Source organism: Octopus bimaculoides, chromosome 18 (assembly GCF_046866305.1).
Source record: "Octopus bimaculoides isolate indiv1 chromosome 18, ASM4686630v1, whole genome shotgun sequence".
In the NCBI taxonomy this organism is placed as follows: domain Eukaryota; kingdom Metazoa; phylum Mollusca; class Cephalopoda; order Octopoda; family Octopodidae; genus Octopus; species Octopus bimaculoides.
This window is the reverse complement of record NC_142945.1, coordinates 20,520,215-20,539,173: the sequence shown is the minus strand read 5'-3', so window position 1 is coordinate 20,539,173 and position 18,959 is coordinate 20,520,215. Positions and strand designations below refer to the sequence as shown.

Sequence of the window (18,959 nt, the reverse complement as noted above, 5' to 3'; positions counted from 1 at the left end):
ACAAGGCCTAGTGATTAGAGTGTGTTGGACTCATGATCGCGAGATCATGGTTTCAATACTGCGACTGCTTGGTGCGTTATGTTCTTGAGCGAAACACTTCATCTCCTGTTACTCTGCAATCACTTCGACAACTTGTCACATGGCACATAGTGCACCTGTTCAGACGACATCGATTTGATAAGGTGAGCTAATATGCGGCACAGACATTTGACTTCTATAAGCAAATCATTTGTGCAGGTCATCCAGCAAAATCTGAATGCTCATACGTGAATATTCATACTCACTTATAACTGCATTTCATTATCATTATGGCTGGTACTGCAGATCTTTGACATGTGAAGACCAGGTGAATAAAATGTCTCACTTGAAATCCAGTGAACTATTGGTACTAGGAAGGGCATCAGACAGTAGAGTACTGCTCTAAGACCTCTCATTCCAGCCCTTGCCAACATGGAAAAAGGAGACATAAAAAATGATGGTAATGATGATACAGTTACAAGGATGCTAATGGAGGAACCTGTACATGACCTCTAAATTTGATGGAAGTAGTAACCAAATCCTACCCTCTACATCTTTTTTGTTTTTTGTAAAAGAATTTTAAATGAATGACACTGGGTAATGGGGTTTTGGATTCTTAAAAGGTAGGGATGGTAATAGTAGGAATGATTTATATGTTTGAAACAGGAATCTTGAAGTTTTTCTCAGCAAAAGAATACAGCTATTAGTATTACTAGTGATTCTGTCTCATTAGTGTATTGTTTTCAGTTTCCATTTAACCTTGCTGTTCTGCCAAGGGACCATAGCACATCATTATCATTGTTGTCATTGTTGTCCTTATTGTGATCATCTTTGTTGTTATCATCATGACCACCATCATTATCATCAATGCTGACATTGGGTCGAGCTTACTTGGATTCAAATAATCTTGGTCCACCACTCATTTCTGTATCCCATGACCTGTGACAGTTCTCAGTGGCCTCCTGTGTTATTTATATGTTAACTGATTGACATATATCTTTCCAGAAGGACCAATGTGATTTCAGAGCTGGGTTATAATTGCTGCTCACTTTACAAGTGTATCTGCTAATTTACATAATGGCGAACGTTTGAGAAACTATCAAACCTTTACGTGATAGTAATTGTAACAAGTCGACTACCTCCATGTTTCAAATAATTTTTGATACAGTCAAGATTTTAGAGTGGTTTTAGTAAAAGTATTGGTGAGTCTAACACACAATCTGGTTTAACCCCACCACCAATTTGTCACTTTGGTTGTTTTTAGTGGTGTTCACTCTGATGTAAAATTTTTAGAACATACCTTCTTTCTTTGGTTCCCTCTCTGACCATATTTTCTCCTATAAGCTGAGCTTCATCTGCATCAATCTCTCACTAGTCCAGGTGGGCCTACAAAGGTAATAGGTATTGGTCTTTCTTCCTGGGAGAACTTATTAAAAGAAATATATTCTCTATTTTTTAGATGGCTGTATGTTTACAAAGGCTGCTTCACAAGCGTCTGGTTTCAGGTTTGATCCCACTGTGTGGCACCTTGGGCAAATGTCATCTACTATAGCCATAGGCTAACAATGTTTTGTGAGTGAAATTTAGAAGATGGAAGTTGTAATAAAGGTTGCGTGTGTGTATGTGTGTGCATGTATGAATGGAAATGTGAATGCTGTTTCTGTGTAACTTCACAATGATGCAATTTGAAGTTGTAAATGCTATTTGCTCTATCTATTCAGGCTATTTAAGTCTCCTGCAAACAATGTATCTCATAGTTTAGTGGTTTCATTGGTTTCCTATGAAGACAAATGGAATAAAAATAGCTTACTTGACTTGAAAAAACAAGTAAGGGTTGTTAACAGGAAGGGCATTGACCATAAAGTAATTGCTTCAATAAGCCTTGTCTCATGCCTAAATAGGATGCAGAGGAGCTGGCATGGGAGCCAGCAATGGAGAACACTGGTGGACCAGGTCAGCTCTATGCATGATGACATCTCTGGGACCACTAACCTGGGATGACCCCAGCCTCATCAAACAAGCATGAAGTGTGAAGCGAAGCATGCCAAAATGGAAAGAACAGACATAATTACAATGATAATGTTGCTCAGTGAGAATAACAATAATAGTAAACTATTAACAATTTTCTTCTTTTTATCCAGGTATGGCTGCTATATCTGCTGCAGTCATGTCTTCAGTGGATGGAGCTTTCTTTGGTTCTGGGTCTATGTTTACATATAATATCTACAAAGAGGTCATTAGAAAAAATGTAAGTATGTCTTTGTGCTTGAGAGTTTAGTTGCTTAACCCTTTAGCATTCAGATTACTCTGTCAAATGTAATGCTTATGTATTCCTGTTGTTTTGAATTAATCATGCATTATCTTGTAACTTCAAGATTTCGATGATGTGATTGTTTATTTTAAGACTGACATTGTAGAATAGGAATGAGAGATTGGATCTGGCCAGTTTGAACTTAAAAAGGTAGAATATTTTGGCTGGATATGGCTAGTTTAAATGCTAAAGGGTTAAATATGGGTTTTTTTTTGCCTTTTTTTCTTCTTGTTTTTGTTTTTATTAATGTAAACAAATTCTAACTATTGAACTTTGTCACCCAGGTAAAACGCATTACTGACTAAAATTAATATTACTAGGCATGTAATGTGTGACTTTCAATGTTGTTAGTTCTCAAATATCACTTAGCAAAATCGGTCAATGTTTGGGTCAAGAGACCAGGAAGTCTAGTTATTGTCCATGTAGGAAGAGAGGTTGTGTTATGTCTAAACACCTCCAAGTTAGCATTAGCAGTAATTGGAGGCTGGGATTAGCATTAACTTTTGTCTTGTTTGGTTCTATGACTGTTCTAAATAAAATATTTGTGGTGGAGGTCATATTTCTAACAACTTTGGTACCCCCTCTCTCTTTCTTTCAATATATATATATATATATATTACATGCATACATATGCATATATATATATATATATATATATATATATACATATATATATATATATACATATATATATATATATATACATATATATATATATACATATATATATATATATATATATATATATATATATATATATATATATATATATATATATATATACACACTGATAGACGAAAAGCATCTGCCAAATGGAACCAGGTGTAGTTCCTGTCAAGTCATCCAATTTATGCCAGCATGGAAAATGAAATATTAATTCACCCACTCACATGTGCACACATACGCACACATGTACATGCGTGCACATACACACACGCACACGTGCACACACACACACACACTGGGCTTCTTCAGTTTCTATCTGCCAGTATCACTTGTGTAGTATTGGGTGACCTGCAACTTTGGAATAAAATGTCTGGCAGCTTCTATGCTGTGGGACCAAACCTGTAGTGACATGGCTCCAAAGCTAACTTTTTTACCACATATATCTACATATACATTAGCACAAAACAACTTCTCCTCCTCCCCCTTCACTGCAGTAATTTGAAATAACATTAAGCTAATGGATGAGCTGGTAAAGGGAAAGAGGAGATCCCTGAGAATTTAGTTCTTCCAATGGTGACAGGGATCACCATTGGAAGAACTAAATTCTCATTTTTCAACCTTAGCTATAAATGAGTTTACTAAAGAATGGCTATATGAATATGTATGTTTTAGTTGTTGGTTTTTAACTCAAAGCAAGATTACATGCATTGAATGACCACTGCCTACTTGATTATATATACGTATATATATGAGGGCATGCTCAATGGAATATTGAGGTAATTTATGAAATTACAATAATATATTGTATCTTATCAAGATACAAGTTTTGGAAGTTCCAAGTTGTAATAGGGGTTAGCATGATAACTTGAGTAAGTGTCTTCTATAGCTTCCAGTTGACCAACGCCTTGTGAGTAAAATTGATTGACAGAAACTTTGTGGGAGTCGAAACTAGGGCGGCGAGCTGGCAGAAACATTAACATGCCAGGCGAAATGCTTAGTGGTATTTCGTCTGCTGTTACGTTCTGAGTTCAAATTCTGCCGAGGTCGACTTCGCCTTTCATCCTTTCGGGGTCGATAAGTACCAGTTATGCACAGGTCGATGTAATTGACTTAATCCCTTTGTCTGTCCTTGTTTGTCCTCTCTATGTTTAGCCCCTTGTGGGCAATAAAGAAATAAGAAACTTTGTGGGAGTCAGTTGTGTGTGTGTGTGTTTGGGAATGTATGTTTACAACTCCTATTGCTCAGTAAACTTTGTGGGTTTCAGCACAAAGGGAAGTGGAATAAAAATACTTTACTTGAATTATAGGTAAGTGTTGACAGCTGGAAAGGCATCTGAAGGTGGAAAAATCTACAGCATGGGAAAACTAGGCATAAAATAATGATGATGATATTATCATTTGCCGTTTACTTGTTTCAGTCATTTTGACTGTGGCCATGCTGGAGCATCACCTTGAAAGGTTTTAGTTAAACAAATTAACCTCAGGACTTATTTTTTAAAGCCTCGTACTAATCCTATCGGTCCATTTTGCCAAATCACTAAGTTATGGGGATGTAAACACTCTAACACTGGTTGTTAAGCATTTGTGGAGGACAAACTCACACACACACACAACGCTACAAACAAGACTTCACTTGGCCTGAGGCAGTAATAGAAGACACTTGCCCAAAATGCCACACGGTGGGACTGAACCTGGAACCATGTAGTTGGGAAGCAAACTTCTTACCACACAACCATGCCTGCACCTGTGATATTTATCTTATATATAAGTACTATGTTATTGTATTATTTATTGAAATTCATTGACTCGAAATTACATAACATTTTGTTTCTTGGACTATTTTTATTATATAAGTAAATGTCTCTAAAATTTCTCTCTCTCTCTCTATTCTATTCTGTCTAGGTTTCTGAACGAGAACTATTGATCGTGCTGCGGATAGCTGTCATTCTAATTGGAACATTATCAACACTCGTTGCTATATACATTTCTACTGTTTACGGACTCTTCATCCTTGCATCTGATTTCGTCTTTGTCATCATCTTCCCCCAACTGATTTGTGTGGTGATGTCGAAACAGTCAAACACATACGGAGCTTTGGTCGGCTTCATTCTAAGTCTCATCCTACGACTGGGCGGGGGATCATCTGACTATTTAGACATTCCTCCTTTCATCCACTTCCCATTCTACAGTAAGGAGAAGGGACAGTTGTTTGCCTTCCGCACATTTTCTATGTTAGTTTCTGTATTTGCCATAATCTGTGTCTCCTGGACGTTCAAGTGGGTCTTTCAGAAGAATCTGTTGTCAAAAAAGTGGGACGTCTTAAAATGTTTCACTTCTGCATCGAGCTACTCCTTGACAAGTACCACATCATCCCGTAATGCCTTGCCACTGACGCCATCAACACCAGTTATTGATGATAATGGAAACCTCCCAGATGGACTTATTCTTAATTGTGCCAATGCCTGAATGAAAAAAAAATCTGTTTTTGAATCCAAGCTGTTTAGTTTTTTAATTTTGTATTGCCAGAATTCTCTTCATCAAAATCTTCATCAGCATTAGCATCATCATCATCATCTTCATCAGCATCACCATTATCATCATCATCATCATCATCATCACCATCACATTCCTCATCAGCATTAGCATCATCATCAACATCACCATCATCATCATCATCATTAATACACTTGTTGTTACTATAATTGTCAACATAAGTGTAAAAATAGTTGAGAAATTAAAGGAACCTGATGGTTAGAGGAAGTGTGTTGGTTCTGTCCTTGAGCAAGATGTTTTACTCTCCTTTTTCTCATTATACCTGGTTGGAAGAAGTGTACAAGTACCCTTATATCACTAAACTAATTTGTGTAGTGTTTGAGCCAATGAGGAAGCTGGTACATGATTGCTTAACCTGCTAGAAATAGCAACCAAAGTCTCTCAAATATCACTATTGTCTTAATAAAAAAGCATATTAGATAATATAGTTCCAAGTGTGGCTGTTTAAAAGTGCAGGTGTGGCTGTGTGGTAGAAACTTGCTTCCCAACCACATGGTTCTGGGTTCAGTCCCACTGCTTGGCACCTTGGGCAAGTGTCTTCTACTATAATCACGGGCTGATCAAAGCCTTGTGAGTGGATTTGGTAGATAGAAACCAAAAGAAGCCTGTCATATATATATATGTGTGTGTGTGTAAGTGAGTATGTATGTGTGTGTCCCAGTATCCTTGACAACTAGTGTTGGTGTGTTTACATCCCTGTAACTTACTGGTTTAGCAAAAGAGACTTATAGAACAAGTACTAGGCTTAACAAAAAGTAACTACTGGGGTCAGTTCTTTCAACTGAAAATTCTTGAATGCAGTGCTCCAGTATGGCCACAGTCTAATGACTGAAACAAGTGAAAGAAAAGAAAAGATATCCAAAAAATGCTGAAGTGGTCACATCTGGAACACATTTTGATCATAGGCCTGCTTAATTAGATTTGACATGGAGTTAAACAACAACAACAACAACAACAAAACTGCTGCTGCTGCTTGTTTAATGGCAGTCCTTCTAATTAGTAACAATGTTCATTGCTTAAAACGTCTGTTTCCCCGTCACTGCTCGACTTCTAAAGAAACATTTGTGCATAAGCATATATGTCAAATCTCATGGAAAGTTGTGAAGAACATGAATGAATTATTTTCTGCTCTATTCACAGACTGAATAGAACCTTCATCATCATCATCATCGTTTAACGTCCGCTCTCCATGCTAGCATGGGTTGGACGGTTTGACTGAGGACTGGTGAAACCAGATGGCTACACCAGGCTCCAATCTGATTTGGCAGAGTTTCTACAGCTGGATGCCCTTCCTAACGCCAACCACTCAGAGAGTGTAGTGGGTGCTTTTACGTGTCACCCGTGTTCTTAATTTACTTGACCAACAACAAATGTATTTTAAGTATCTTGTAACTTGTGGTAATATGCAAAAATGACTGGGACTACAACAACAAACAAATAATTGGTTGATATCAATTAAGTTAACACTATATATTAATTACTTTTGAAGTTTAAAAATTTTTTATCTATTTTGTTTATTTTTATAGAGTGTGTTGGGCAAAATGCCTTGTGGAATTTGGTCCAATTTTTTACTTTCTAAATCCTGCTGAGATCTACCTTACCTTCCATCTTTTTTGGTAAGGGTCGATAAAATAAAGTACTAACCAAATACTGGGGTTAAAGCAATTGACTATATCATTTCCCCAGGTTTCTGGCATTGTGCCAATGTTAGACATTATTACTATTATTATGATTAGGGCAGTGTGTTGGCAGTATCATTAAAGTATTGGAAAAAAAAATGCTCTGTGGTATTTCTTTCAGTCCCTTAAATTCTGAATTAAAATCCCACCAAGGTCAACTTTACCTTATTACAATAGGGTCCTAGCAGATAAAGGCTTGAAGGAAACAATCTCATACGCACCATGCGACACACAATCACAGTCCAAGAATAGACCCAGAGAGATATGGTTTGCTCCCCTACTTTCTATCTGAATGTTAAGACCAACATAAGGAACATTTTTCTGGCTCTTCTAGATAAACATTTCCTTGGCAATCACAAATACAGAAAAATCTTTAGTGGATGTTCTGTGAAGATATGTTAAAGTTGAAGTTACAGTATGAATGCAATTATCTCAAACAAGCCCACCAAGCAGATGGTAAAATGCTCATGGAAAAATTCAGTAACTTGTCATGCAACATAAAGTTCCTGGTGTATAAAACTGAAGTTTCCTCAAACATGTCAAAACAGATGATTGATAAGAAAAGTTAGGTGCTTGCTATTATATTATAATAGCTGGGTTTCAACCCGGGCCAAAGGCTTTTAGAAAGCTGTGCAATCTAGGGGGCATTCAAGGAAAGGTTTTACAACATTAAGTTATCCTTCAGACACCCTGAAAAATAGAATTTCATGACACTAGCATGCCATGTCTAGAAATCGGAAGACTGAAAGCACACTCAAACATATCAAAGATTTGTGGTCTTTGCACAGCAAAAAGAATACAGATCCTAGCAAAAATTAATGAGCTGACTAAATTCAAGAAAGGGGTTGTTTAACATGTGTACTCACTTAAATAAATTTATTCTCTTCTGTTGGAAAATCTCACCAACACCAAATATTTGAATTCAGAATGTAAAGACTGCTAAGCATTTTGCCCAAATGCTAATGATTCTGCCAGCTTGCCGCCTTTAATTAAGAAAGCATTAGCATCAATTAACCTGTGACTTATAGAACGTTAACCTGTAGCTTAGAAAATGTTAACTTTAGTGTGATTAAGAAGGTTGCTTCCCAACCACATGGCTTTGGATGTTTCGTCACACTTCATGACACCTTGGGCAAGTGGTTTCTACAATGGCCCTGAGCCAACCAAAGCCTTGTGAGTGGATCTGGTAGATGGAAACTGAAAGAAGCTTGTTGTGTGTGGATGTGTTTTTATGTTTGTGTCTCCTTGCCTTGACATCATGTGATTGGTGTAAATGATTGTCATTCATTTCTAATGTTTTGTGTAAACATCTCTGGTCATACGAAAATATTACTTTTCTTGGAAACAGGTAAGGCTTGGCAATGGGAATGACTTCTGGTTGAAGAAAATCTGCATCAGTAAACGTCATCTGACCCATGCAAGGATGGAAGAGTTGGCATTAAAACGATGATGATTATGTATCTAGTATCCTCTACCAAACAGGATACTAGATAAGAGGATTTCTAATTTTATCTGGTATATGGCTGTATACTGAAATTTGAACAATTTTGTTGCAACTCTTACATAGCCTAATTGGACTTAGGGAAAGTCTCTTGTTATTTACTGCCAATTACTAAATCCATCTAAACTTATTTAACTACAGTCTAGTTTTTCATTTCAAAACTCGCTATTTATCATTTACATTGGCCCTAAAGTGGCGAGATGGCAGAATTGTTAGCAGGCCATGCAAAATGCTTAGCGGCATTTCATCTGTCTTTATGTTCTGAGTTCAAATTCTGCTAAGGTCCACTTTGTCTTTCACCATTTTTTAATTTTTTGGTGTGTGTGTGTGGGGGGGGGGGGTCCGCTAAAATGAGTACCAGTTGAGTACTGAGATTGATGTAATCGATTTTCAAGGTGCTGCCCCAGCATGGCCGCAGTGTAATGACTGAAACAAGTAAAAGATAAAAGACTTATCCCTTCCTCTGAAATTGCTGGCCTTGTGCCGAAATTTGGAACCATTTATATTGGCCCTGACCAATAGCTCTGATCTACTCACTAGATTTTCCATAATGTAAAATGATGCATTGATTAATTTATTAATCTCAGTAATTTGTTCTCCATTTAACACTTTTAGCTTCCTTATACTTATCACAAACTGTACCGTGTTTACTGTGACTAACCACTATTGGGTAGGTGACAGGCTTAACCCTTCACACATTTGAACACAATCTGATTCTTGATGCCTTTAGGGCAATCCATCCATTGCAAGCATTCACATCAGGTCTTTGATCTGAGTATAACTCAGTATCTTGATGTGGTGCCTGCATTTGCACCAATTGATGTAGTGGTTTCTTCTTTTTCTTACATCAATCTGTTGAAAGACCACAAGTGTTGCTCTTCTTCCTCTGACAAACAAAGCAATGAAGAAAAGAAAAGGAAAAAGAAAGCCTATTTCCAACCAATAACGTAATGGATTATTATTGTCCTTCAATGAATGACCTTTGATTTGTTCCGCCTCTGAGAAATTCATTGTGAAATTAACTCTGCAACTGTCGAGCAAATAGTTGGAAAAGTCAGTAGATTTTATAACACATTTTCCTTTCTTTCCTCGTGCTGCCACAGAATGTCAGTGTCTCTGATTATGAGTTAAATGTTGCTATGAATGTTTTTAGATTCCTACTTTGTAGTGTGTATGTGTGTGAGAATGCGTGTATATGTGTAACATCATTGACCATCTTGCTACTTTCAACAGGGTCATTCACCTTCAGGACTATTGACCTGCTGTTCAGACTGAACGTTCACTCTAGCTTTAAGTTTTCAAAATAGCATAGCATAGCTGATCAACTTAACCAATTTAGAGTATTCATGCTGTAATTCCAAGTCTCTATGAAGGCTACCACATCTAAATCAAGTTGGTGGCGGTCATTCATGTGAGCCTACTTTGAGTTAAAAGCCAACAGCTAAAGCACACATATTCATACAGCCATTCTTTAGTAAACTTGTTTATACCTAGGGTTGAAAAACGAGAATTTAGTTCTTTCATTGGTGATAGAGATTATACAGGAGTGTAGGATGTCCTTTTTTTTCCTTCACTAATTCATCCATCAGCTTAAAGTTCTTTCAAACTACTACAACAGAAGCCTAGAGGAGGAGAAGCTGCTTTGTGGTAATGTTTTATCATGGGTGGTATTGTGTTTCCTTTGTCTTGAATGGCCAAAAGAGGATGGTTCATAACGCGTTTCTCTGACAAGAAAAAGGGGAGGATATTGAATAACAAAATTAGTCATGTGTCATGTGGGTGGGCAAAAATTAAGACAAAAGACTTTACAGGACTTATATTTTTGTGGGTATACAGAACAGTATGCCTGTCTGTTTATCTGTCCTCACTTGTTCAAGGACTGGAGGACTGGAGTAGGAGAAGGGTGTAGCTTTTTGACAAAAATAAACAGGGAACCCCCTTATTGCAGAAATACGATACAATAATAATGTCTAATTGGGTTGCATTTGAATTATAGTAATGTGAGTAGAATCTAAGATAGAGGAAGGCTGACGGTGATAAAAGAAAAATAAATTCAATGAATTCAAGGTGTTAACCTTGCAACATCCTGAAGCTTCTCAAATTCTGAAGAAAACTGATATTGTTGATAAATGGTTAAAAAACAAAGTAGTTATAATTTATGAAGATATTCCAGTTGCTTCATGGATGGTGGAATGAAATAGGTGTCTATATATATTCAAATTGCTCATATGAATATAATACTTCATTCTACATTTCTTTACTATACACACACACACATATATGTTTATATATTTACTTGTGTCTGCGGCTATGCTGGGGAACTGCCTTGAATTTTCAGTCGAATTAATCGACTCAGGTACTTTTTATAAAGCCTGATACTTATTCTATCAGTCTCTTTTGACAAAATACTAAATTACAGGAACGTAATCACACCAACAACGGTTGTCAGGCAGTAGAAGTTAATGAACACAGACAAACACACATACGACGGGCTTCTTTCGGTTTCCGTCTACCAAACCCACCCACAAGGCTTTGGTTCGGCCCGAGGCTATAGTAGAAGACACCGAAGATCCTACGTAGTGAGACTGAACCTGGAATCATGTGGTTAGGAAGCAAGCTTCGTATCACATAACCACACACTTACACGCAAAGATATCTATAAAAAGCTCCTGATTAGTTATGCTTAAATATTCCTCTGTCCTCTATCTCTTACTACTCACCTACTAAATACTCTATCTAGATACGATCTGGATGACTCGATTCGGTTACTCTAGGTTCACAGTGTTACGTTCACGAAATCCACTAGGTACCTGTCAGGCAGTTGGAAACTTTTGAGCAGGCTTATAAAGTTTTTACACACCGTCTACCAGCTTGCTCCACTAGCATTAAAGAACAGAATGTTCTCAAGAACACATCCAGCTGGATCAAGGAAGACGTGTTCTTGTCTGTGAATACCCCACAAGAAAAAATGCCTTTTAATCGGCATACTAATCCCAAGAGATCATATTAACTTTCACTAGCACTCCGTCGGTTACGACGATGGTACGATCAACAGAACAGTCTGCTCGTGGAATTAATGTGCAAGTGGCTGAGAACTCTACAGATGCACGTAAGCTTAACGTTGTTTACCGGGAGATTCATCGTGACACAGAAAGTGATAAGGCTGGCCCTTTGAATTACAAGTACTGATAATTTTTCCCAGCTGAGTAGACTGGAGCAACGTGAAATGAAGTGTCTTGTTCAAGGAATATGTCAATACACACAACACATCGCCGGGTATCCAACTCACAACTTTACGATCGTGGGCTGAATACCCTAACCACTCAGCCACACACCGTCCGTTCTACCCTTTCTACATGTTTTCTCGTGGATCGGCACTGGCTCATTTACGGACTCTGTTCGCCTGGTCTTATTTAGCGATTCTTTTTTGCTTTGTTCAGAACTTGGCATAATACAGAGATTAGTTCTTGTGTTCAGCAGGAACTTTGTTCAGAACTTGGAATAATACAGTGATTAGTTCTTGTGTCCGGCAGGAGCTAGTCGATTACTTGGTACTTAATTTTATCGATCACGAAAGGATGAGAAGCAAAACTGATCTTTGTAGGACTTGAATGCACAAGGTAAAGAGCTAGAAGGAATGCCACTCAGAAAGTTATTCGATGCGCAAATGATTCTGCCAGCTCACTGCCTTATGGTTTCAAATTTTGGCAAAAGGTCAGAAATGTTAGGGAAAGAGATTAATCGATCATATCAAGCCCTGTACATTGGTACTTTACTTTATCGACCCGAAAGGATGGAAGGCGAAGTTGACCTCGATGGGATTTGAAAGCAGAACGTAAAGAACCAGAAGAAAATAAAACCAGGTATTGTGTACAATACACAAACACGGAGTTTACTGTTCCGTTAAACTAAGATCAACCAAAAGGTTCTCCATCTAGTGAGAGATAAATATCATTTAATGTACAAAGTATAAAGATATGAGCTACTATAGTTTCTTGCTTTGGAGATACGTGTCTAGGAAGGTTTTTATAACACGCCTTGTGTCTGCAACCAGTGTCCAGGCTATGAGCACACGGTCTATTCTATTTGGAAACCAGGACGCTGTTACATGAGAAACCACGAGGAAAAACGAGAAGTAGGTTGAAGCAAAAAGTGGAAAGGTGAATAAGAACGGAAAAAGAATAGAAAGAATATATATATATATATATATATATATATATATATATATATATATAAAAAACAAATAATAAATGAGTATATGCATATATACGTACAAGTATGTGCATACCTACATCTACCTGTATATATAGGTGCATATCTGGGTACAGGACGTTGCAAACAAAACGTAGACAAAAAATAATAATAACCAGAGTACAGAAAACACACAGGCCACATAGAGAACATTTTCCTTCATAAGCTGCTCCCATTCTAACACAGGCGTTTCGAAGAGTTATATTTATATATATATTTCTCACTTATCCTATCTCCAATTTTTTCCTCTCCCCTTCACGGTTCTCTGTCTGTCACTCTCTCTCCCTCACTCTTCCTCGCTTGCTCACGTAGCTCCCACGTGACCATCGGCCATCTTCTAACTTGTGTTTCTTTCTTTCTCTCCGTTGTAGCTGGATCAAGGAAGACGTGTTCTTGTCTGTCTCCTGTCCAAGCTTGATTTACGCGTTCGCCACCACAACCTAATTTAGGCTTAGCAACCCTTCCTGTTTGTTTTCACTGTCCGGTTTTTGCTACCAACTTTGACCCTCCGCAAAATCCCAAATTTTATTTGATTTGCTTTGCGGGAGCAACTGTTTTATCGAAAGCATATCTTATTGTTAAATGCTCGAAATAGAGAGTAGAAAAACAGCCAACAACCGATGATGGTTCGTTTTTTGTGTTGTTTGTCTTGTCTTCCATTTGTGTCTTTCGTTGTCCGAAAAAATAGTTCATATTCCATGTACTCGTACTTCGTATTTTTTGTTGTACACGTTTCGCGACGTCCTGTGCCCACATATGCACATATATATATATATATATATATATATATATATATATATATATATATATATATGGGAGAATATACAAATAATAACAGCAGACGAGGACAGGTGGTGTAAATAACAAAAGTATATATTAGTATGACGCTCGGGAATACGGAAAGTCTTTGACGTTTCGAGCTACGCTCTTCAACAGAAAGAATACGGAGACAAGGAGAAAAACACGGAGAAAAAAAATTGAATAGTGTTCAGTCAACGGTCAATCATAATAATGGCCGATCATAACAATGGCTGACCGGAAGTTAGAAATTCTTATTTCAGGAGAGCTAAGAAAGGGGGAGATAACAAACGGTGATCGGGAACGAGGGGCTGTGTGTGGGAGGTAGAATGCTGGTGATCTTGACGTATGTAGTGTGAAAATGGGGAAGGGAGAAAGAGAGAAAGGGAGTTAGTAGTTGGTCAGTTGTAGTGTGTGCGTGGTGTGATGCGAGGGTATTGGTGTGGTGTGCGTATATATACACACACGTAAAGAGGTATGTACATACACGTATGTATATATGCATATATGTGTATATATGCATATATATGTATATATGCATATATATGTATATATGCATATATATATATATATATATATATATATATATATATATATATATATATATATATATATATATATATATATATATAATTAACATAATATGGTAAAAATTCGATATTAATTAATATCAATTTAATACCAGGAAACTAGCACATTAAAAGAATCAGAAGGTTCTTGAAAATTTTTTTTCGAGATCCTAAAAAGATTATAGTACTTGTGTATATAAGATTGACCAGTGACCGGTCTGTCAAAATGCTAGAAGAAGCTCCGAGATTCTGTTCGATTGTAAAAATATCGGCAATCTGTACTGAAGAAAAATAGACACTTTTATTTTGAAAGTGTTGATTTTGAAACTATAGTCTGCAGATAATCGAGGTATGTACAATTTTCACTGGTCAAGCCTGCCTGTTTTTGCTCCGCTGAATCCGTATTTGAGAATTTTTTTAAGTGAGCTTCTTCTAGCATTTTGACAGACCGGTCACTGGTCAATCTTATATACACAAGTATATATATATATATATATTATTTATAATAATATATATATATATCGTACAGAAATATAACTAGCTTAAATCATAAAAGTTCAGAACATTAATAATAAATAAATATTTAAAAAAATTGAATATGTAAATTTTTTAAAAATTGAAACTCCTTAAAAATTGGCCACTTTCGGAACTTTAATACTGATACTGATTATATTTGTAAAGAATATATTTTGAAATAAAAAGATCAAGTCACATAATAATTGTCATTCATTTTTTTTTTTTATTATTATTATTATTATTATTATTATTATTATTATTATTATTATTATTATTATTATTATTATTATTATTATTATTATTATTATTATTATTATTATTATTATGTTTGACTTTTGCTTTGCATTTGTACAAGTTGGATCCAAGTCTCACCCAGAGACCTCAAGAGACAACAAGTTAGAGGTTCATGTAGGTGTTATGCCTAGGGTACCATATATTTCGATTTGTACATAGTGTTGTTCTAGAGAATGTTTAAGAAACCATAAGAAAATTATGTTTGTTTTAAAATTTGAGATCACATAGACAGTATTTTGCGTAGGATATGGGCAGTTCCCATGAGCACTATCTTTTGAACTTCAGCCATTTTGGGTTTCCTGGTATCTGAGCTAGGTAGTAATCAACCCGTTTCGCTGTCATTATTGTCATTATTATTATTATTATTATTATTATTATTATTATTATTATTATTATTATTATTATTATTATTATTCCGCCGAGGTCGAGTTTGCCTTTCATCCTTCCGGGGTCGATTAAATAAGTATTAGTTACGCACTGGGATCGATGTACCCGACTTAATCTCTTCCCCCAAATTTGGGGCCTTGTGCTTCCAGTGGGAAGGATTATTATTATTATTATTATTATTATTATTATTATTGAGTGAGAGAGCAGGGCATGCCATCAAAGTGACACCGGGGTAAAATATATGAAGCCCATTATACCCATCATGATTACCCGTCTGATAAGGGTACACCAATCACATGCATCACAACCATATGTGCGCGACATGGTGATCTCATATCAAGATAAACAGCGCATGACCTCGAAGGTGGGGGCCCAGTTAGAATTTTCTTCAGGTCGAGTAGCCCATCCCGCTCAAAAGGTCCCTGAATAAGGTTTGTTTAAGGATGTTGAGCAAAACACCCATGTTTCCAAAGGTGAATTATTCAAACCCCAAAGAATTCCTCTCAACACTTGACTATGATGCTCCCCCACTACTTCTGCTAATGATCAGAGATGCACATATCGTCAGCCACCAAGGGACATGCTCAACTGGTCAAGGTCAAAGAAGTGACAAGCAAATCTGTGGTATTAAGCAGAATATTTGCTGTAGCCCATCTTTTATACCAAGACAATACAATGTACATGATAACACTTCCAATCAATTAAGATCAGAAGCCATGAGAGCCACTGCCTGGTACTGCATCCGGGCATATATTATTGTTATTATTATTATTATTATCATCATTATTATTATTATTATTATTATTATTATTATTATTATTATTATTATTATTATTATTATTATTATTATGTACAAGGTTAAGGCGGCGAGCTGGCAGAATCGTTAGGAACCCTGGACAAGATGGTCATCCGCGTTTTGTGCCAACTGAATACTGGGATCAATGTAATCGACTTTAAACCCTTTCTCGAAATTGCTGGCCTTGTGCCAAAGTTTGAAACCATCGTGATTTCTATATGCAAAGTTAAAGCAGCGAGCTGGTAGAATCATTAGCAACGCCGGGCAAAATGCTTAGCGACATTTTGTCTGTCTTTACGTTCTAAGTTCAAATTTTTCCGAGGTCGACTGCGCCTTTCATCCTTTTCGGGTCGATAAAATAATTGCCAGTTAATCACTGGGATCAATGTAACCGACTAACACCTTCCCCACAAAATTCCAGGCTTTGTGCCTATGGCAGAAAGGAATATTTAAAGATTAATGAAACCGGTGAGCTGAAAGAATCATTACCGCACCGGACAAAATACTTAGCGATTTTGCTTCCGGCTTTACGTTCTGAGTTCAAATTCCGCCGGGGTCCACTTTGCCTCTCTTCCTTCGGGGTTGATAAAATAAGTGCTTATTGAGATCTGAAGTCGATATAATCGACTAGCCTACCTCTCGGTTCTCAATAAATTTCAAGTCTTGTGCCGATAGTAAAAACACTATTTAATGGTATTGATAGTTCTTGAAATAGGTTTATTTATGACCGATATTGAAGTGGGTGTCTTCGGTCATAAATGACCATGGAATTGCACCTAGAATCTTCCCATCCGCGGTACAAGTACGGGCAAGGTTGTTTATGGAAGGCCAGCAGTCGTCCATTCATACCAGCTTACCCTCTCCACGCCAGCGATGTTGTCCAAGAGAAAAGCAAAGGCCGACACAGCTTGGCACCAATGACATCGCAACTCATTTCTACAGCCGTGTGAACTGGAGCAACGTGAAATAAAGTGTCTTGCTCCAGAACACAACACACAGCCCAGTCCGAGAATCGAACTCACAACCTCATGATTGTGAGCCCGATGCTCTAACCACTGAGCCATGCGCCTTCATGGCGATATTAAATACTCCCTTTATCGTTAGCACGCCGGGGAAAATGTTTAGCGATATTTCGTCTGTCTTCATGTTCTGCGTTCAAAATCCGCGTTCAAAATCCTTTAGAATGAGTACCAGGTGAACACTAGGGTTGATGTAATCGACTTACTCCCTCTTAAAATTGCTGGCCTTGTGCCAACATTTGATATCGATATTACGTACCCTTTTTTTTTTTTTTTATTGATTAGACAGGAAAAGATAGTGGTGTCTATGACCTTTTTCAAGGTCTCTCAGAGACCAGAGATTTGGCCGGAATTCTTGCAACAGAGAGGAATTTGTGTGCGGTAGTCCGAGATTGACTAGTGAGTTAAACCAAATTATGTCAACTACTCATGTAAGTCTCTTTGGAAGGAAGGAAAACAAATTTGAACTTGGCGAGATTTCAACTCAGAACAGATAACCGCAAGGGATTAAATCCAACGCTCTAACGACCGTTTCGATTCACCGCCTATATTTTAAAGCTAACTTCTCAAAATTCTGTGGTTTTGCAGATAACGCAGTGAAGTCCATTCCCACACCATTTATGTAGGTGATATTTTTTTATTCGGCAGTTATATATCTTTATACAGCCTCAGCGTTTCTAATATCAGCAAATGTGATGTAAAATAATTTTCTCCAAACATTAAGTAGTTTCCAAGCTTAGTTTTAATGTGTGTTGGGTTTTTCTTTATCAAAACCTTTGTAAACAAATATTTTGCGTTCTGGCTAATCGTTTAAGAGAACTGTGTGGTTAGAGTTTTCCCACATATGTTCAGACCTGTGAATTTATTTTCATTAAAACTTGACCCAGAGATTGCCAGATTGACGTTAGGAAGAAGGCCTGGAGAAATGTTAAAGACGCCAGATTGAAATCTAAACACCACGATAGAAATTTAAAACTCACCTTAGAGAAATATATTAGGTTAATACAATGGATAAAAATGAATATATTTTAATACTGGAGACCTGTAGATAAATAATGGTCTTAAATTTTAGTATAAGGCCAACAGGTTTAGGGGAAAAGTAAGTTGATTACATCGGCCCCAGTGCTCAACTGGTAATTATTCTATCGATCCTCAAACGATAAATGTCAAAGTGGACCTCGGCGAAATTTGAACTCAGAACGTAAAGCCAGACGGAACTATCGCTAAGTATTTTGCCCGACGTGCTAACGATTCTTCCAACTCGCCGCCTAAACATATAGATGTTGTCTTTTGACTTTATCGTGTAGGTACTTTGAAGCTATAGACTAACTCTTTCATTCATTTATTCATTCAGAGTTCTACATTTTTACTACAAATTCAAATACTTTATATATTTAATTACTGGGACAAAATAAATTCATCTGTTGGAACAACACCAGGACATAAACATCAGGTTTTAAATGACAGCTAAAACTAACTCGGACCACTGTACAAACAATCACACTGACTGATTAATACTGAAGTTTTGTTATTTCTACCTGAATCCATATCTTTTCGTTTGAACACCATTCCGATATCTCTGTTTTACAAACAGTGACTTT

General features: G+C 36.9%; 1 protein-coding gene across 1 annotated transcript in view; it reads left to right on the top strand.

Annotated features, from left to right (window-relative positions):
* The window catches only part of LOC106874299 (high affinity choline transporter 1), a 31,817-nt gene extending 26,332 nt beyond the window's left edge, over positions 1–5,485 (top strand). The window contains exons 3-4 of the mRNA XM_014921982.3: positions 2,160–2,266; positions 4,898–5,485. Of these exons, the coding sequence (XP_014777468.3) occupies positions 2,160–2,266; positions 4,898–5,461 (671 nt within the window). The 3' untranslated portion in view covers positions 5,462–5,485. The remainder of the gene's footprint in view (positions 1–2,159; positions 2,267–4,897) is intronic.
* The last annotated feature ends 13,474 nt before the right edge of the window (positions 5,486–18,959 follow it).